This window comes from Panthera uncia, chromosome F1 (genome assembly GCF_023721935.1).
Source record: "Panthera uncia isolate 11264 chromosome F1, Puncia_PCG_1.0, whole genome shotgun sequence".
Lineage (NCBI taxonomy): Eukaryota > Metazoa > Chordata > Mammalia > Carnivora > Felidae > Panthera > Panthera uncia.
This window is the reverse complement of record NC_064813.1, coordinates 66517629-66533790: the sequence shown is the minus strand read 5'-3', so window position 1 is coordinate 66533790 and position 16162 is coordinate 66517629. Positions and strand designations below refer to the sequence as shown.

The following is a 16162-nucleotide window of genomic DNA, read 5'->3' as shown; positions in this document are numbered from 1 at the left end:
GGGGCTCGAACTCACGGACCGCGAGATCGTGACCTGGCTGAAGTCGGACGCTTAACCGACGGCGCCACCCAGGCGCCCCTTAATTTTTATTTTTGAGAGAGAGAGAGAGAGCACAAGCAGGGGAGGGGCAGAGACAGGGAGACAGGGGAATCCAAAGCAGGTTCACTGCTGACAGGAGAGAGCCTGATGCAGGGCTCAAACTCCCGAACCGTGAGATCACGGGGCTCGAACTCACTCCCCGAGTTCAAGAGTCGCAGGCTCCCGGACAGCCAGCCAGACACCCCTAAAAACACTTTTAAGTGTAACATCTTGTTCGCGGCCGGCCTGCCTTGAGACTGGGAGCTCCAGACTGCATCTTGGCGACCGTGGGGCAGCACGGTGACTGGCCTACGCTAGATGCCCAATAAATGGTTCGCAAATGAGTGAGCAGGTGGCCGGCGGCCATTCACCCCCCAACACGGCCCCCCCGTCGTTCACGAAACTCCGGAGACAAGCTCGGCCTCAGAGAGCCCTGCCCAAGGACGCCCCGTCCCTCGGCCCCATCTGGGCCCAGAGGCCAACAGTCCAGGTGAGGCGCTGTGGGGGTTCAGCCGGAGGAGAGAGGGCTGGGGCTGCGGAAGGACTCGAAGCTCCCCCCGCCGAGACAGACAGCGTGCACTTGGCGCGCGGGGCGGGGGCGGCGGCGGCTGCGGGCCCCTCACCTGCTCCCGGGACGGGTAGTACCAGGCACATATGACCCGCCGCAGCCTGCTGACGTAGTTGCCACACAGCGTGACGAAGAAGCACAGGCCGTACATGATGCCTAGGGGCACGCAGTCCCGCTGAGCTGCTGTCCCTGGGCACGGGGTGCCCTTCGTGCCCCGAATGTTGTCTGCTCCCCCTCCCCGCCCCGGGGGCACCCCCCCCCCCCGGGTGTGGTCGATACCGATGACGACGTAACCCGTGGCGTCAGGCTCCGAGGGGCGCAGGACGCAGCGCGGGGACAAGACGCTGATGTTGCTCTGCTGCAGGACGTCAAACGCTGACACCAGGTCACGATAGATCTTCCCGGCGTAGCCGGGACCCTCCACGGTTATGGACACTGCCACGGGGCCTGGCACAGAGGTGCCCTGTGAGGGCCCGCAGGGCTGTGTCCCTGCCCCCTCTCTCCCGTGCGGGAAAGGCCACATGCGCTGGGGGGGGGGGGGGGGACAGCAGACAGGCCTCCTGCCCCCAGCCAGGGGCCTCTGGCGGCGCTGGGCCTAACCTCAGCCCCGAGCACCGAGGAGGACTGGCTCCAGGGCCCCGAACTGCCCCGCTCCCCGACGTGAGACGGCCTGGATGGTCACCGAGTCCCTCCCCGGCCCCCACGACTCTCCGCTCTCCAGAAGCGTTCGTCGTAAAGCGTTTGCTAAGTGCTGACTGTTGCAGCCACGGGGCTGAGTGCTCTATTGATCGTTTGGGGCTTTTTTGTTGTTTTTATTTTCTCTGTTGGACCTCTGGCAGACGCAGGATCAGATTAATTATATTCTGTGGTTTACAGCGTGCTCAGTCAGCGGCCCACCCGACCCCGACACACGTGGGGTCACGTACCCCCGAGGGGCTGCCGTGCCCCGGCTCTGCGAGGCCGAGCCACTGGCCTGAGGTCAGCACCCCGCGGAGGGCAGAGCTGGGACGGCGGAGCCCAGGCCAGTGTGAGTCCGGACCCGGTGTTGCTAACTACTCTGTTATGGTATAACCACGAACGCGACACAGGGGTCACCGGGCAGAGGACAGAGTTGGAAGAGGGGCGAAGCCAGGGGCTGATGAGTCACAGTGACTTGGGGACTTCGGGGCATCGTCCCCTGGGGCCGGGGGGGACGGGAGGATGCTGGCCAGGGGGGCAGGGGGAGGCTCAGGCGCTCACTGCGGGCCACGATCTCCCCCTGCAGCTGGTGCCGAGCCAGGTCCAGCACCCAGAAGACGGAGTAGTCCAGGAACACCAGGAGGAGCACGAGGAGGAGGTACCGGGCCAGGTCGAAGACTGCCAGGATATAGAACACCCGCTCCCACCGGGACAGGAAGATGGAACCTGGGTGGGAGGGCGGGCAGGAGGGTGCCACCGCGTCCCCTCACCACGGGACTCCAGCCGCCCGTCCCTCAGTCCCAGACTCCCAGCCCCCCGCCCCCCCCGCCCCGGCCTCCCCGCCCCCCGTCCCCTCCCCCCCGGACTCCCAGCCCCCCGTCCTGTCCCCTCACCCCCAGACTCCCAGCCACCCGTCCCCTCACCCCCAGATTCCCAGCCCCCCGTCCCCTCACCCCCGGACTCCCAGCCCCCCGTCCCCTCACCCCCGGACTCCAGCCCCCCGTCCCCTCAGTCCCAGACTCCCAGCCACCTGTCCCCTCACCCCCAGACTCCAGCCCTGGGGGGAGAGAGCTCCCTCCTGGGGAGGGCTCCTGCCCCCACCAAGCGGGCCCGTTGGTTGATCTGGAAGGTGTAGAAGCTGTGGGGACCCCTGGGCCAGGGCTGGAAGTGGCGGTGGGGGGGCGTGGCGGGGGCTGTGACGTAGGAGCTTAGCTTCCGGGCCTGGGCCCTTCCAAGTCTTCAGGAACCCGCCCTCCTGGGGGGTCCCTGGCCCATTCCTCCCGGGCGGCATCTCCATATCAGCACATCCGCACTTCTGGCCTCACCCCCAAAGCCTCCCTTCCCTCGGCTGGTGTCCGCTCCCCACCCCTGCCCTCTGTCCGGACGTCAGGTGCTCCCGGAGGCACCGGCCCCCTCGTCACGCGTCTGCGTGCAGGGACCTTCCCCTTTCGGACGCAGTGCCGTGTGTGGGGCTTAGGGTCGGGCCGGCTCGGTGTCCCCGTCTGCAGATCCCGGGGCCCTCACCGGGCCGGATGTAGTGTCGGGCCTCGTGGGCGCTGAGCGGCAGCACCGTGGGCAGGCCCGCCCTGGAGCGCACGTCTTCCACGAGCAGAAATCGGCCGGTAACGTAGATGTTGTCGAAACCGAGCCAGTTCAGGTAACGGTACCGGTAACACAGGGCTCTGGGGGAGTGTCCGCGAGGCCCCTCGGCACCCCAGCCCAGACTCCGCTGGGCGCCGCCCTCCCGCCCCGCCCCGCGGCCCCCCGCCCCCGGCCCCCCTCAAGGCCGCCGGACGAGCCGAGCCCCGGCCGCCGGAGCCCCCGGCCCCTCACTGGAGGTAGAGCAGCGGGAGCAGCAGGGGCGCGGTGTAGCCCATCAGGGCCAGGGCCTCTCGGACGCGGTGCAGCTTCACGCCGACGGCTTCCTGCAGGCCCAGGGCCACCTGGGACAGGCTCCGGGAGGCGTTGAGATCCGCAGAGAAGTGGTGGGTGGCCGTGACGTTGAACTCAAACTCCTGACGCACCCGGTTAATCAAGTGCCTCACAGCTGGGGCCGGCAGGTGCCGCAGGGCCGTGAGCCAGGAGTCAGGAGCCCAGGGCCTGGCATGGCTCGCTGGCCAGCCGGGGCCCCCCGAGCCGGGACCCAGTGTGGACTGGGGAGGGGCCTCCGCAGTCCGTGCTGTCCCCGTGGCAGCCTGACTCCAGTGCCACCCGATGCCCTGGCGTGGGGGTGGGGGTGGCCCTGATCCTCTCCCGGGTGCTGCTCTGACGTCCAGCTTGGGCTGGTGCCCCTCCCTCTTGCTGGGCCTCCCTTTCCTGGGTAACTTCCTGGGGTCCTTTCCTTCCGGCCCCTGCGTTCTCATTCTGGGCCAGGAGCGGGCCCCAGCAAGGAGGGGACTGCCCCAGGAGCACCCCCTGGGGCGGCCGGGGGCGGGGGGGACACTCACGGGGGCCAATGGTCTTGCGCAAGAAGGGCTGGATGTACTCGGGGATGACGCAGAACACCTGGACCACTGAGAACCGGAGACTGAGTGTGGGGGGGGGGGGGGGGGGACGCGGGGGCCCCCCCCCCCCGGGGGCCCCCCGGCCCCACAGGCCCCCGGCTCCCCCCCCCCCCCCGGGGGCCCCCCCCGGGCCCCCCCCCCCCCCCCCCCCCCGCCCCGCCTCCCCCGGCGGCAAGCCCGGGCTCTCTCTCACCGCTGGCCAGTCCGCACAGCACCAGCTTGAAGGGCGTCAGCACGAAGCACAGGTGATAGGCTCGCGGTATGGTCCTCATGCAGCTGTCCTTGGCGCCGTCGAAGACCCGCGCGCACTTCACGTAAGGGTTGCCCAGCTCGGCGTTGCACACGTCCCCGATGTGAAGGAGCCAGTACCACACGTTCCTCAGCGCCCTGGCTGGGGACGGCTGCGGGGCTGGCACGCGGCTGGCGGGAGCCGGTGGGGGGCGGGGGGGGCGGCTGCAGCGTCCCCCCAGGGGGCCGGGGGGCTCCGGGACAGCCCCCGGAGCAGGAGACGCCTGTGGTCAGGGGCCCGGCTGTGCTGTACCCACTGGGGACTAGTCAGGGAGGGGCCCGAAAGGCCCCGGGCGGGGGCAGGGGTGAAGAGACAGGGTGCGTTTTGACCCCCGCCCCCCAAACAGACACGCGAATGTGCTGACCTACGTGCTTCACGCCGTCCATGATCGACCGAAAGAACTTGCGAACCCGGTCAGCCACCTCCTTGGCCTTCTGGGCAATGGCCTTAATCTTGTTCAGGGCACCTGAGAGGAGGGGCGGGGGCACTGTGGGGCGGCCCTCACCACCGGCCCCCGGTAGGGAGTGGGCGGGAGGCGGGTCTGGGAATCCGGGTGGAGTCGCCCAGTGAGTGAGGTCAGGGGTCTAACTGGGCGCCCCGAAGTCAGGGCCCCAGCGGAGAGGAGCGGAGCCAGAGACGCAAGACGAGGGGCCGCGGGGGGCCTTACTGACGAGGGGCTGCTTGGCCCGTTCCAGCGCTTCGGCAGTCTGGTTCAGGGCCAGCTCTGCCCCGCAGGCCACGGCCTTGCTGGCCTGAGTGAAGTTGTGCAGGGTGTTGGCACAAGGCCCTTGCAGCACCAGCCCAAAGGCAGCCACCATCAACAGGGCCCGGCCCTGCTCTGGGGGAGACGGCTCCATCAGAAGCAGGACTCCAGCCTTGCAGGCGGCAGCATCTGCAAGCCTCTCAAGGAAGCCTCCAGAATATTTCCCTCGAGCCTCCCCCTCCCCCAGGATCCCTCCTGCCCCTCCCCCTGGGTGCCTCGCTCACTGGAGAAGGCCTGGGGCAGCAGCAGGAGGACGGTGACCCGGACCTGGCGGGAGAAGCCCATGCCGAGGCCGAGGAAGGCGGCCAGAGTGAGGGTGCCCACGAGGCAGGCCCAGGGGCTGTGTTCTTCCACCAGCAGCTCCAGGAGCTCATAGGCCGTGGCCAAGGACAAGCCCAGGGCGAAACCCCCCATGCTGCGGACCACGGCCCGCGACACGCTCGGCTCCTCGGCCCCTACGGGGGCCATGGCCGCCGGATCCAAACGTGTGCCTGTTTCCAGGAGACGCCCACGGGGTTCTGGGGCTCCTCCGGGCTCCCGGAATCCCTCCCCACATTCTAAGATTCCGAGGCCCCACATTCTAAGGTTCCGAGGCTGTACCACACCTGTGCTGGAGGGCCTTACCCAGCTGCAGGACTGGAGAGGGGGAGGGAGGTCTCGAATCTCCTGCCCCAAGTCTCAGAGCAGAGGGGCGAGAGACACAGACCAGACAGGCTGTGGGTGCGGCAGAGGGGCCGGAGAGGAGGGGCCAGAGCGGAGGACATCTGTGGGACGAGAGCGGGTGCAGACTCATGGTCATCACACCTCATCGGGATGGAGCCACAGGGCAGAGGAAGCTCCCCCACACCAGTGAGTCAGTCCCGGAGACCCTGCCCTTCCCCAGGGCCGCCCAGCCCCCAGGCATCCGTCCAGTGTCTCCCGCCCCCCCTTCCCCCACCGTGGGCCCCCCAGCGTCCCCCCCCCCCCCCAGCGGCCCCCCCCCCTCCAGCCATGCCCTCTCCTCTTCTCTCCCTCACCTCTGCCCTGCTTCCTCAGGGCCCCCCCGCCTCCTCCAGGAGGCCCCAGGTTCCTGCAGGTCCCCCAGCCTCTCCCCCCCCACAGGCCCCTAACCCTGATGAAGCGCGTCCCAGCCAGAAGAGTGGGCTCTTGGCCCTGCTGGGCTAACGTACTTGACCCCGCAGCCGTGCAGAGGCTCCTGAACTGGGGGCTGCCGGCCCCCTGTGGCCGACTCCTGCAGCGCCAGCCCGGAGAGTTTCCGGTCACTGCTTTCCTGCTGGGGGCAGGCACTGGAGGGCTCCTGGCCATGGGTGAGTGTGGGGCCCCCCGGGGCAGGGGTGGGACCCATCTTCTGACCTTCGACTTGACCCGTGCACTCGTAGGTCTCTTTCAGCTCCTGGTGAACCCCATGAACATCTATGAGGATCAGAAGGTGGTGACATTGTACAGCCTGGTGGGTTAGTGCTGGCTGAGGACAGGGAGGCTTTGGAGGCTGGGGGGACAGGCCTGGAGAGTCCTAGGAGGGAGTCCCGTCTTGTTTCTTCTGTCCCCAAGTGTCCCTGTGGCCCCAGCCCCCTCCCGGGCTTTGCAGGGAGATTCGGGGAGAAGAGGAGGACCCAGTCTTGTCGTCTAGGGGCCCTTCCCAGCCGGAAAGGACTCCGTGTTACATGATGCACTTCACACCCACCTCTTCTGACCTCTCTGGCCTTGTTTCCTGCCCCTCCGTTGGTTGGTTCGTTCGTTCAGTCAGTCAGCACTCACTGAGTCCCCACGAAGCTTCAGCAGTGAACAAGGTCCGCGAGCCTCGGGTGGGGACAGTTAGGCAGTAAAGGAACACTGAGTAAGAGCATTTCTGATGGTGACAAGGGCGTGAAGAGAGGCAGCTGGGGGTTTGGGGGGAAAGCGGCTGGGGCGGCGCCGGCCTGAGTAGTCAGGGAAGGCTTCTCGGAGGCGACACTGCCGTGGGGGGGCTCATGTCGAGAGGTGCCAGGCTGCAGGAACAGAAAACCCACCTGCAAGTGCTGTAACCACAGAGAAGGTTGGTTATCTCAGGCAACAACAGGTTTCCAGGTCGAGTGGTGTTTGGAGTCTGGATAATTCAGCAGCCGGGTCAGCCCCCCAAGGACCCAGGTTCCTCTTGCCTGGTTTCTCCGCCATCTTTGTTTTTTAATTCTATTGTTTATTTTTTAATTTACCTCCAAGTTAGTTAGCATATGGTGCTACAGTGATTTCAGGAGTAGATTCCTTAGTGCCCCCCCCCATCTAGCCCATCCCCCCTCCCACAGCCCCTCCAGCAACCCTCAGTTTGTTCTCCATCTTTATGAGTCTCTTCTGTTTTGTCCCTCTCCCTGTTTTTATATTCTTTTTCTTTCCCTTCCCTTATGTTCCTCTGTTTTGGCTCTTACAGTCCTCCTGTGAGTGAAGTCATATGATTTTTGTCTTTCTCTGACTAATTTCACTTAGCGAATTTCACTAATAATAGCCTCCAGTTCCATCCACGTAGCTGCAAATGGCAAGATTTCACTCTTTTTGATTGCCGACTAATACTCCATTGTGTGTGTGTGTGTGTGTGTGTGTGTGTGTATCACATCTTCTTTATCCACTCATCCATCGAGGGACATTTGGGCCCTTTCCATCCTTTGGCTGTTGTCGACAGCGCTGCAGTAAAGGTGGGGGTGCACGTGTCCCTTCGAAACAGCCCACCTGTATCCCGTGGAGAAATGCCTAGTAGTGCAGTTGCTGGGTCGTAGGGTAGTTCTAGTTTTAGTTTTTTGAGGAACCTCCATGCTGTCTTCCAGGGTGGCTGCACCAGCTTGCATTCCCACCAACAACACAAAAGACATCCTCTCTCTCCGCATCCTCACCAACATCTGTTGTTGCCCGAGTTGTTCAAGTTAGCCATTCTGACAGGGGTGAGGTGGCATCTCAGTGTGGTTTTGATCTGTATTTCCCAGACGATGAGTGATGTTGAGCATTTTTGTATGTGTCTCCGCCATCTTGGGCCTGGCGACCATTCTGCCTCGGGTTATGAATTGGCCGCGGCAAATCCAGGCATCTCGTCTTTATACAACAATGTCACAAGACCAGAACATTCCTTCTTCATGTCTCCCGTAAGGAGGAGGAAGACATTCCTGGACCCCCAGCCGGCCTCCAGGCATGGTTCTCTGACCAGAGCCACCTGACCTGTGTGGGGCCAGAGGGAGCGGCTCCTTCTCTGACCACAGCCCCCACTGATGGCCTTTCCCAAGGACCCTTGCTTGCTGCTTGTTCTCGTTTGCAAGACCTGCTCACATCATTGTGACTGTTTCTAGGGTTTGAAAGGTCCGAGCCAGTCTACACCAAAGGTCCCCTTGCTGCATTCTCCAGCCTTTTCCCCACTTGCACCCCTGCCCCGCCCCCTGCCCCCCTCACCCCTTGTCCCCAACCCCCAGTCCCCTGCCCCCAAACCCCTGTCCCCAGCCTCCTGCCCCCTGCCCCATGTCCCGTGCCCCCTGTCCTCCTCGCCCCCCCCCCCCCTGCCCCCATCCCCATGGCCCCCACCTCCCACCCCCCGTCCCCTGCCCCCTGACCTCCCTGCCCCCAACCCCCAGTCCCCTGCCCCATGTCCCGTGTCCCCTGTCCCCCCCACCTCTCCGCCCCCTGCCCCTTGCCCCCTCACCCCCTGTCTCCCACCCCAACCCCCAGCTCCCTGTCCTCAATCCCCAGTCCCCTGTTCCCTGTCTCCTTCACCTCCCTGCCCCCAACCTCCAGTCCCCTCCCCCCTCCCTCCCCAACGCCTTCCCCAGCCCTCCCCCCGCCCCCTGCCCACCCCCTGTGGGATGGGGGTTCCACGGTGGAGGGGGGGCTTGCCTTGTATTTGTTTCCCCACCTCCTTCCTCTTCTGCTTCTTCTGATGTCAGAAGGGATTTGAGGGAAAGGGCCTCAAGCTCGCCGTCCTCAGTGCTGTGCGGGGCCCTCTGCCCTGGCTGGCAGGCTGTCCCACTTCAGGGGCCTTTCAGGGCATCTCTGGAGGCTCCGTGTGGACCTGGGAGGTCCCGTGTTCCTGCTCAGAGCACTTCTGTTTGGCCGACGCCTGCAGCTCCTGCCCCCCGGCCTCTTCTGTGCGGGTCCCTTGGGTCTCTCTGCCCCCGAAAATGCCCCCTTGTCCCAGAGAAAATGCACACGTCCTTGCCCTGCCTCGATGACAACCAAGTGTGGCTCCCAAGTCGTGGTCCCCCACGTCCCCCGGAGGGAGGCCTGCCGGCACTGTGGTCACCTCTCCTCCCCCTCTGTGCTCCAGGTGCTGGGGTTCAGCGGAGGCCGCCTCCCTCTGCCCCATCTCTGCAGGGGCCCCGTGGGGTCTCTCACTTGGCACAGATGGAGCGCCTCTCCCCTCCCCTTCCAGAAAATTCTGGTTTCTGGTCTTGTCTTTGTATATTCTGGTTGGTAGAGGGCCAGAGACCAGTTTTTCCCTTGTGGACGCCCAGGGAGGACACCCGCAGCCCCGTGGGGCTCTCTTCGGAATGTAGGGCAGCGACTTGTCAACAACCATCCTGAGTTTGAGTCTTTGTCCAGAGGCCAAGACCACAGAACAAACCCCTTCCCGCGTCCTGTTGTACCACGACGGGGCTACGCAGATCCACATTCACCCCCGGGGGCTGTTGCCCTTGAACCGAACGCAGGTTGCGTGAGAAGGAACGAGGCAGACTGACCACCGGGTGGCAAGGAGCGGGGACTCGCTGCTCGGGGCACACTTGTGCGACTGGGGGAGCCGGCCCGGTGGGGAGGGGGGAGCAGGGCCCTGGCGGGGTATGGGGGGGGTTCCATGGCTCAGAGGCAGTGCCGCCTGGCGGATTCTGGGACCAGAAACAGGCCTGTGTGGGTCAGTGAAGTGGGTGAAGGTCCGAAGCTAGGCGGGGGCCAGGTCAGAGGGTCCACAGGCCACGTTACGGGCGCTTGGGTCGGATCCCAAGCACGGGAGAAAGCCAGGGGGTGGTTTGAGGCAGAGAAGGAACACGATCAGGTTTGTGTTGACAAGGTCACTCTGGCTGCCTCGTGAGCACTGGAGGACAGGCTAGTGAGAGAGGGGGACGTCGGGACCGGTTGGCCCCAGCCAGAGGCAAGGGGGTCCCTACGAGGGCGGGGGACGTGGGGGGAAGTGTAGGGACTTAGGATTCGCTTTGGTGGCAGGGGCAAACACTGTTTCACGGGAAGCTTCTAGGTCCCCCGACCAGCTCACGCCGCCGCCGTTCCTTTGGCCTGGAATGCCGTCCTGCCCCCTAACCACACTTACTCACCTTCGGCCCCAGCTGACACATCTGCTCTGCCTGGCCCTCCCAGCCCCACCCTCCTCCCCACAGAAACCCCGCTCCCTCAGCTCCCGCGGCGCCTCCCGTGCACTGAGCGCTCGAGGGTCGTCATCTGTCCACCCGGCCGTCTGTCTCCCTGCATGACGAGCTCCGAGGAGCTCACTGTCTCCTTGCAGAGACCATAGGGAGACGCTCGGAAGCGCGGACACGGACCGGCAGGGCCGTGACTCAGGGCTAAAATCAGGGGCGGAGGTGGTGAGTGCGGTAGGGCTCAGGGCACGGGAGTCCTGGGGTGGCTGTGAGGACCAGGGACTGTCGCCGGACTTGTTCTCTTGCTTTCCCCGCTCCCTCAGCACGTAGGGCCTGTGGGAGTCCAGCCTGGAAATGAGAAGTGCTCGCCCCCTTCCCAAACCAACACACCCTCCTGCACACAGTCAGTCAGTGACCGTGGCTTGTCAACCTCCCGCGTCTCTCCAAGCCCTTCCAGAGCCCGCCGCAGCTAAGCTCTGTACAAGGCCGTTGAATGAATGAATGAATGAATGAGTGGCCTCGAAGGCCTATTAGAGTCCGTGTAAATGGGGGCAAAGGCAGTACAGTGGTGGTTCTAGAAAGAAGCTGGGGGGGGGGGGCGGTGCTCCGGTAAGCCTGGTGGTGGGCCAGGGGGCATCTTCACTCTGCCTCACCACCGGCCGCTCTCTCCTGACAGGCTTGGGGGCCGTGGGCTGGGGGACCTCCCCTCACATCCGCTGTGCCAGCCTCCTGCTGGTACCCAAGATGCTGGGCAAAGAGGGCAGGCTCTTTGTGCTGGGGTACGCCTTGGCTGCCATCTATGAGGGTGAGTCGTGCCCCTGAGAGAGTCCCTCCACATCTCCAGGCCTCCCTAGTTTACACAGGAAAAACAGGCCGGTGTTGATGAGGTGACCTCTCACCGGCTGCTGGGCCCAGTCGCTGCATGGCTCCAGCAGGTGGCCCCCGTATGCCGAGCAGGAGCTGAGGGGACCTTCTGAAAGTGGCCCGGCTGCGGAGGGAGACCCACTGTGGCGTCTTCCCCCAGGACCCGCGGCCAATCTGCGGCGCAATCTCAACGAGGTGGTGGCCTCGCTGGGCTGCACGGTGGAATTGCAGATCAACAACACGAGAGCGGCCTGGCGCGTCTCCACCGCCCCACTGCGCGCGGTGTTCAAGGGCCTGCTGGTCAGCACGCTGCGCGGGGCAGGGCCTGGGCCCCTCTCCCCAGGGGGCTCCCACACCTGCACTGGGAGCCACGACCCCCAGACTGTTTCCCGGCCGGGCACCCCCGGCAGTTTTTGCAAGACTGTCCTCAAACATGGCAGGATGTGCCCTGGGCACTAAACGCCAGGAATGCCCCCGCCCCCAGTCATGGGACGTGCCCCCCCCCCATCTCCAAACACCTGGGTGGGCGGGGCTCTGAGCCGCTGAACCTGAATGTCAGGAAACCGGTGGCCTTGGCCTGGAGGAGTCAGGAAGCTTCGGGGCCCAGGGAACTGCGGACCCGATGCTGGGGTTGCAGGGGTTGGAGGGTTGAGGAGTTGGGGAGACCGGCTGACTGCGGGGACGCTGGGGACCGGGGACATTGAGATGGCAGAGTGGCCTGGGAGGTTAGTGTGAAGGGTGAAGTCCAAGGGCCTGGGGAGCCGGGAGGGGGCAGAGAGGAGGTGCCTGGTGGGACAGTGGAGCATAGGGTGAGGGGCTGTCTCAGGACTCCCCGAGGGCCCGAGGGCGGAGCCAGAACGTGGGGGGGGCGAGGGGGGGCAGGGGGGTCGGTGCCACCTCTCCTTCCTCACCCTCTGACCCCAGGGCAGCAAAGTTTCACTGAAAGCCGAGACTCAGAACCTGTCCAAGGCCTTCGAGGACCTGGATGCCCAGGTGAACAGCGAGATGGGCTACAGCCCCCAGGACGCCGAGAGCCCAGAGGGGACGGCCCGGGGCGTGGGGACCCACCGAGCCCCACCTTCCGGGCGCCGTCTCTCCACACAGAAGATGTACGAGCTGAAAACCAGGCTGCGCTGTTCCTGTGAGGGGCGCGGGGGTGCGGGCGGGGGCCGGGGCTGGGGGGCGAGGGGCGGGGGCCTCAGGCACCCTGGCCCCCTCCCACAGACGTGGTGGACCGGGCCATGCTCAGCTGCCGCCGCTGGTTCGACCGAAAGCACAAGCGGTGCACGGAGCGCGTCCGGGTCCCGCTGCTCAACCACCTGCTCTGCCTGCCCATGAAGTTCAAGTTCTTCTGCAGTATCGCCAGGGGTCAGCCAGGGGTCAGCCAGGGGTCAGCAGAGTAGCAAGGGGAGGGGGACACCAGCGCCCAGCCCGCCCCCCCCCCCCACTGTGGCATTGCCAGGGGTCAGCACAGTGACAGGAAGGGGGTGCAGCCCGGCCCCCTCCCCTGACTGGCGGTGTGACCCAGCTTATGTGCATAGGAGGCTCCGAGTTTCGTCTCTTCATCTGAAAGGCAGGGGTAATAAGAGTACCTACCCCGTCAGGGGTTTCTGAGGGCCTGAGGGGCAACACACGGGAAGCTAGTAACAGGGCTGACACAGGAATTTTCTCATAAATGTTGGCCGTCATTATTCATGGTTGGCATGGTTATGAACAGGTAAGAAAAACGGGGGAGAAACGAGGCCTCGGTCCGGGACGGGGGCTGGAGGAGAGGGGAGAGGGGAAAGACTCGGTGCGGTGCGGTGCGGTGCGGTGCGGTGCGGTGCGGTGCGGTGCAGAGAGACAGGCAGGCTGCAGGGAGGGGCCGCAGCGGGGAGGCGGGGGGAGCGCGGCCCCTGACCGCCGCTGTCCTGGCTGTCCGGCCGGCAGCGATGGAAGTTTGGTGCCGCAGTCGCATCCCAGTGGAGGGCAACTTCGGGCAGACCTATGATTCCCTCAACCGGTCTGTCCGCGACCTGGAAGGGGAATTTTCAGCCACAATTGACCTCAAGGTAGGAGGCGGGGCCTGGGGGCTGGGGGTGGGGGGAGCTAGGGAGGAGGGAGAGGACACAGGGCCTGAGCCCTGAGGAGGCCCAGGAGGGAGGGAGAGGACAAGGGGACAGGTGTCTGTGCTGGGACGCCAGGTGCGAGAGGGGAGGGCGGCAGCTCCCAGCGGACGCAGGGGAGCAGGGCGGGGGTCACGGGGGTGGTGGTGGTGGGAATGGCGAGCAGCAGGAGGGTCCTGGGAAGAGCTGCCCCCCCAGTGGGCGGCGGGGGGGGGGGGGACGCGGCGGCTGCATCCGGCCGCGTGCGCCTCCGCACCCCCCAGGAAGAGAAGCAGGTGGCGGTGCTGGGCCTCAACACGAGCTGGGAGCACGTGAGCGCCGAGCTGCGGGACCTCGTCCGCCGCCAGGAGGCCCAGCTGGGGTGGACCCTGGGGCTGCTGCGTGTGCTGCTGTCCTGCACCTTCCTGCTCGTCCTGCACGCGTGAGCGCCGCGCCGGCTCGGGTGGGGCCCCCGCGGACCTTCCGCGTCGCCTTTGGGTACAGCGGCAGCCGCTGGTGACGCAGAGTCAGAGGAAACGCGGGCTTTTGGTCAGGGACACGTGGCCCGCGTTCCCACACCTTGAAAGGGAGGCCGTCTTCATTTATCTGCCTCCTTCGGCCTTCATCCCAGCGCGGACTTTTTTACCTTTAGCTTTGACTGTTGATTTTTCTCTTGCCCTTCACATTCCCCTTGGCTCCGACTTTGTCCATTTTTATCGTCCAATTCTGCTTTCATTTTCTCCCGCCTGCCGCGTTGGCAGCGACTTTCCCAACATTTGGACCAAAGTCCTCAACCCCACCCAGCCTGGCGTCCAGCTGGGCCGTCCTGGGCCTCACTCTGTTTCCCTGGCGACCTCTGGACCCTCTGTCTCCTATCACCGCCCCTCACATGCCCGAGACGGGCAGGGGCCGGCAGGGGCGGCCACAGGGGCTCCTGCTCCATTGTCCCCCCGGCTGTGGGGCAGCTGAGGGGCAGGGGTCCTGAGCAAGCCGAGGGCCCTGTGGGGAGACAGACATGAAGGAACCATCTTCCCGCCCTCAAGATGCTCACGGTCTAGGGGAGGCAAGAGAGGGAGGCACCCAAGAAGCATGGACCGTCCGAAGGCCGCACTCGGGACCGGCTTGGGGACCCGGTGGGAGCTGAGTGTGTGCCCCTGCCATAGCTGGTTCTCTTGGGCAAGGGTCCTGGCATCTGTGGGGTGCGGAGGGCAAGGCTGGGCTTGCGGCCTGGGCTGAAGTGGCCATGGCCGGAAGAGTCTGGAAAGCCCTGCGGGCCGGAGGCTGGGAGGCCAAGGTGGGTCAGAGGTTAGGGAGCCTGGCGGGGGGAGTGGGGCGTGGCAGGAAGCTGGCCCGAGACGGAGGCAGGAAGAGGCGAGGGGCACCGGGTCCCGCGCCGGCTCGGGAGGGAAGGAAGGAGGCACAGAGAGTCCGCTTCCAGGCTTTCAACCCGGTGAGGTCACCGGCTAAGGGGCAGCGGGGAGCGGGCGGGGCAGGTTCAGGCGCGCCCGGCAGCGCTCGGTCTCTCCACAAGGGGGCGCTCGCGGGCTGGCCTTGCATTTCTCCTCTTTGTCCCTTAGAGGCAGGAACAGGGTTTCCACGGGTCCGAGAACCACGAGCACTGGAACTCGGGATTTCCAGTCTGCAGGGCTTACGTCATGTAACTCAGTTTCAAACACGTCTCCAATAACTTTTTGTCCTTAGTAAACTGAAACATTACGTGGGACTTTGGAGCATCCTCAGGGGAGAGGGAGCCTCGGGCACACGGAAAACACCGCCTTACTCGAGGGTGTGGTGGGGAGAAGGGAAGTAGGTGGGAAGTGAGTTTTGCTTGAAGTGACCTCCAGGAGAGGTTCTGCCGAGATGAAAGCGGGAGTCCGTCACGATGGCGGGCAGTTCTGCAGCCTTGAGGGGCTTCACGCCCCGCTGCCTTTGCTCCTGCTGTTCCCGCTGCTTGAGATCCACCCTGCCGGACCCGCGGCCGGGAAGCCTCCCTTCCCGGCCACGTACACGACCCCCCTTGTCTTCTCGCTCGTGTGCCTGCCCGCCTGGCCCTGGGCTGCAGGCTGCCGGGCGGCAGGGCCGTGTCTCCGCCTAGGACGTAAGCGGCGCTCGGCGTGTGCCGGTGGGCCGTTGAATGAGCGAGCGTCCGGGAAGCCCGTGGTTGGGGGTGGGTGAGGACGACATGGAACCGTCCCCGTGCCCAGGTCCTTCTCCTACGTGGACAGCTATAACGGGGACATCCGCTTCGACAACATCTACATCAGCACCTACTTTTGCCAGATCGACGAACGCAGGAAGAAGTTGGTGAGTGGGCGCAGCCCTGACCCAGGGTGCCCTGCCGTGTGCACCCTGTGGCCTCGCGCTCCAGGGGGGCGGAGGGCAGAAGGGGGAGGGCCCTGGTGTCCGTCACCGTGTGCACGTTGTGTCCAGGGCAAGCGGACTTTGCTGCCGCTCCGCAGAGCCGAGGAGAAAACCGTCATCTTCCCCTGCAGTCCCTTCATGCAGGCCTCGGAGATGAGAAACGTGGTGAGGGCGCCGTGGGGCGGCCCGTGGACCTGACCGCGGGCACTGGCCGCGTGGGGCGGAGGGCAGGGGCACCCGGGAGGGCTCCAGGCCTGCCGCTCCTGTCCTCGGGCAGGTGAGGGAGCTCGCAGAGACTCTGCCCGTCCTGCTGCTGCTGCTGGTGCTGTGCGGCCTGGACTGGGCTCTGTACTCCGTCTTCAACACCATCCGCCATCACTCCTTCCTGCAGTACTCTTTCCGCAGTGAGCCCCGCCCGGCCCCTGGGAAGTCCCCCGCCCCACCCCCGCAGCCACCCCACCTGACCTCATCCAGTGTTGTCACCTCCTCCTGTGTCTCACCCCTCCCTGGCCATCTCAGGGTCAAATCTCAGCCCTGCAATCTGACGGAGGGGGCCTCACCTCAGCCCCCTTTACATCCGCGACAGGGAGGGGTTAGCGTTCAGTGAAGGGATGAAAGTCCCGCGCTGCAGAGGATTTCTGTGCCTTGAACCCCCCCC

At 65.4% G+C, this 16162-nt stretch overlaps 2 protein-coding genes across 2 annotated transcripts in view; one reads left to right on the top strand and one right to left on the bottom strand.

Annotated features, from left to right (window-relative positions):
• The window catches only part of DCST2 (DC-STAMP domain containing 2), a 10408-nt gene extending 5032 nt beyond the window's left edge, over positions 1-5376 (bottom strand). Inside the window, exons 1-10 of the mRNA XM_049634880.1 lie at positions 5105-5376; positions 4785-4955; positions 4482-4583; positions 4022-4219; positions 3772-3837; positions 3158-3371; positions 2849-3006; positions 1886-2050; positions 926-1093; positions 702-802 (exon numbers count right to left, since the gene is read on the bottom strand). Of these exons, the coding sequence (XP_049490837.1) occupies positions 702-802; positions 926-1093; positions 1886-2050; positions 2849-3006; positions 3158-3371; positions 3772-3837; positions 4022-4219; positions 4482-4583; positions 4785-4955; positions 5105-5348 (1587 nt within the window). The 5' untranslated portion in view covers positions 5349-5376. The remainder of the gene's footprint in view (positions 1-701; positions 803-925; positions 1094-1885; positions 2051-2848; positions 3007-3157; positions 3372-3771; positions 3838-4021; positions 4220-4481; positions 4584-4784; positions 4956-5104) is intronic.
• Positions 5377-5583: 207 nt separating this feature from the next.
• On the top strand, positions 5584-16156 carry DCST1 (DC-STAMP domain containing 1). The gene is made up of 12 exons (XM_049634884.1): positions 5584-5729; positions 6062-6187; positions 6260-6334; positions 10872-11000; positions 11220-11359; positions 11984-12200; positions 12284-12427; positions 12989-13110; positions 13428-13585; positions 15348-15447; positions 15574-15669; positions 15782-16156. Exons 1-12 carry the CDS (start codon positions 5672-5674, stop codon positions 16109-16111), a joined length of 1695 nt encoding a protein of 564 aa, XP_049490841.1. The 5' UTR covers positions 5584-5671; the 3' UTR covers positions 16112-16156.
• The last annotated feature ends 6 nt before the right edge of the window (positions 16157-16162 follow it).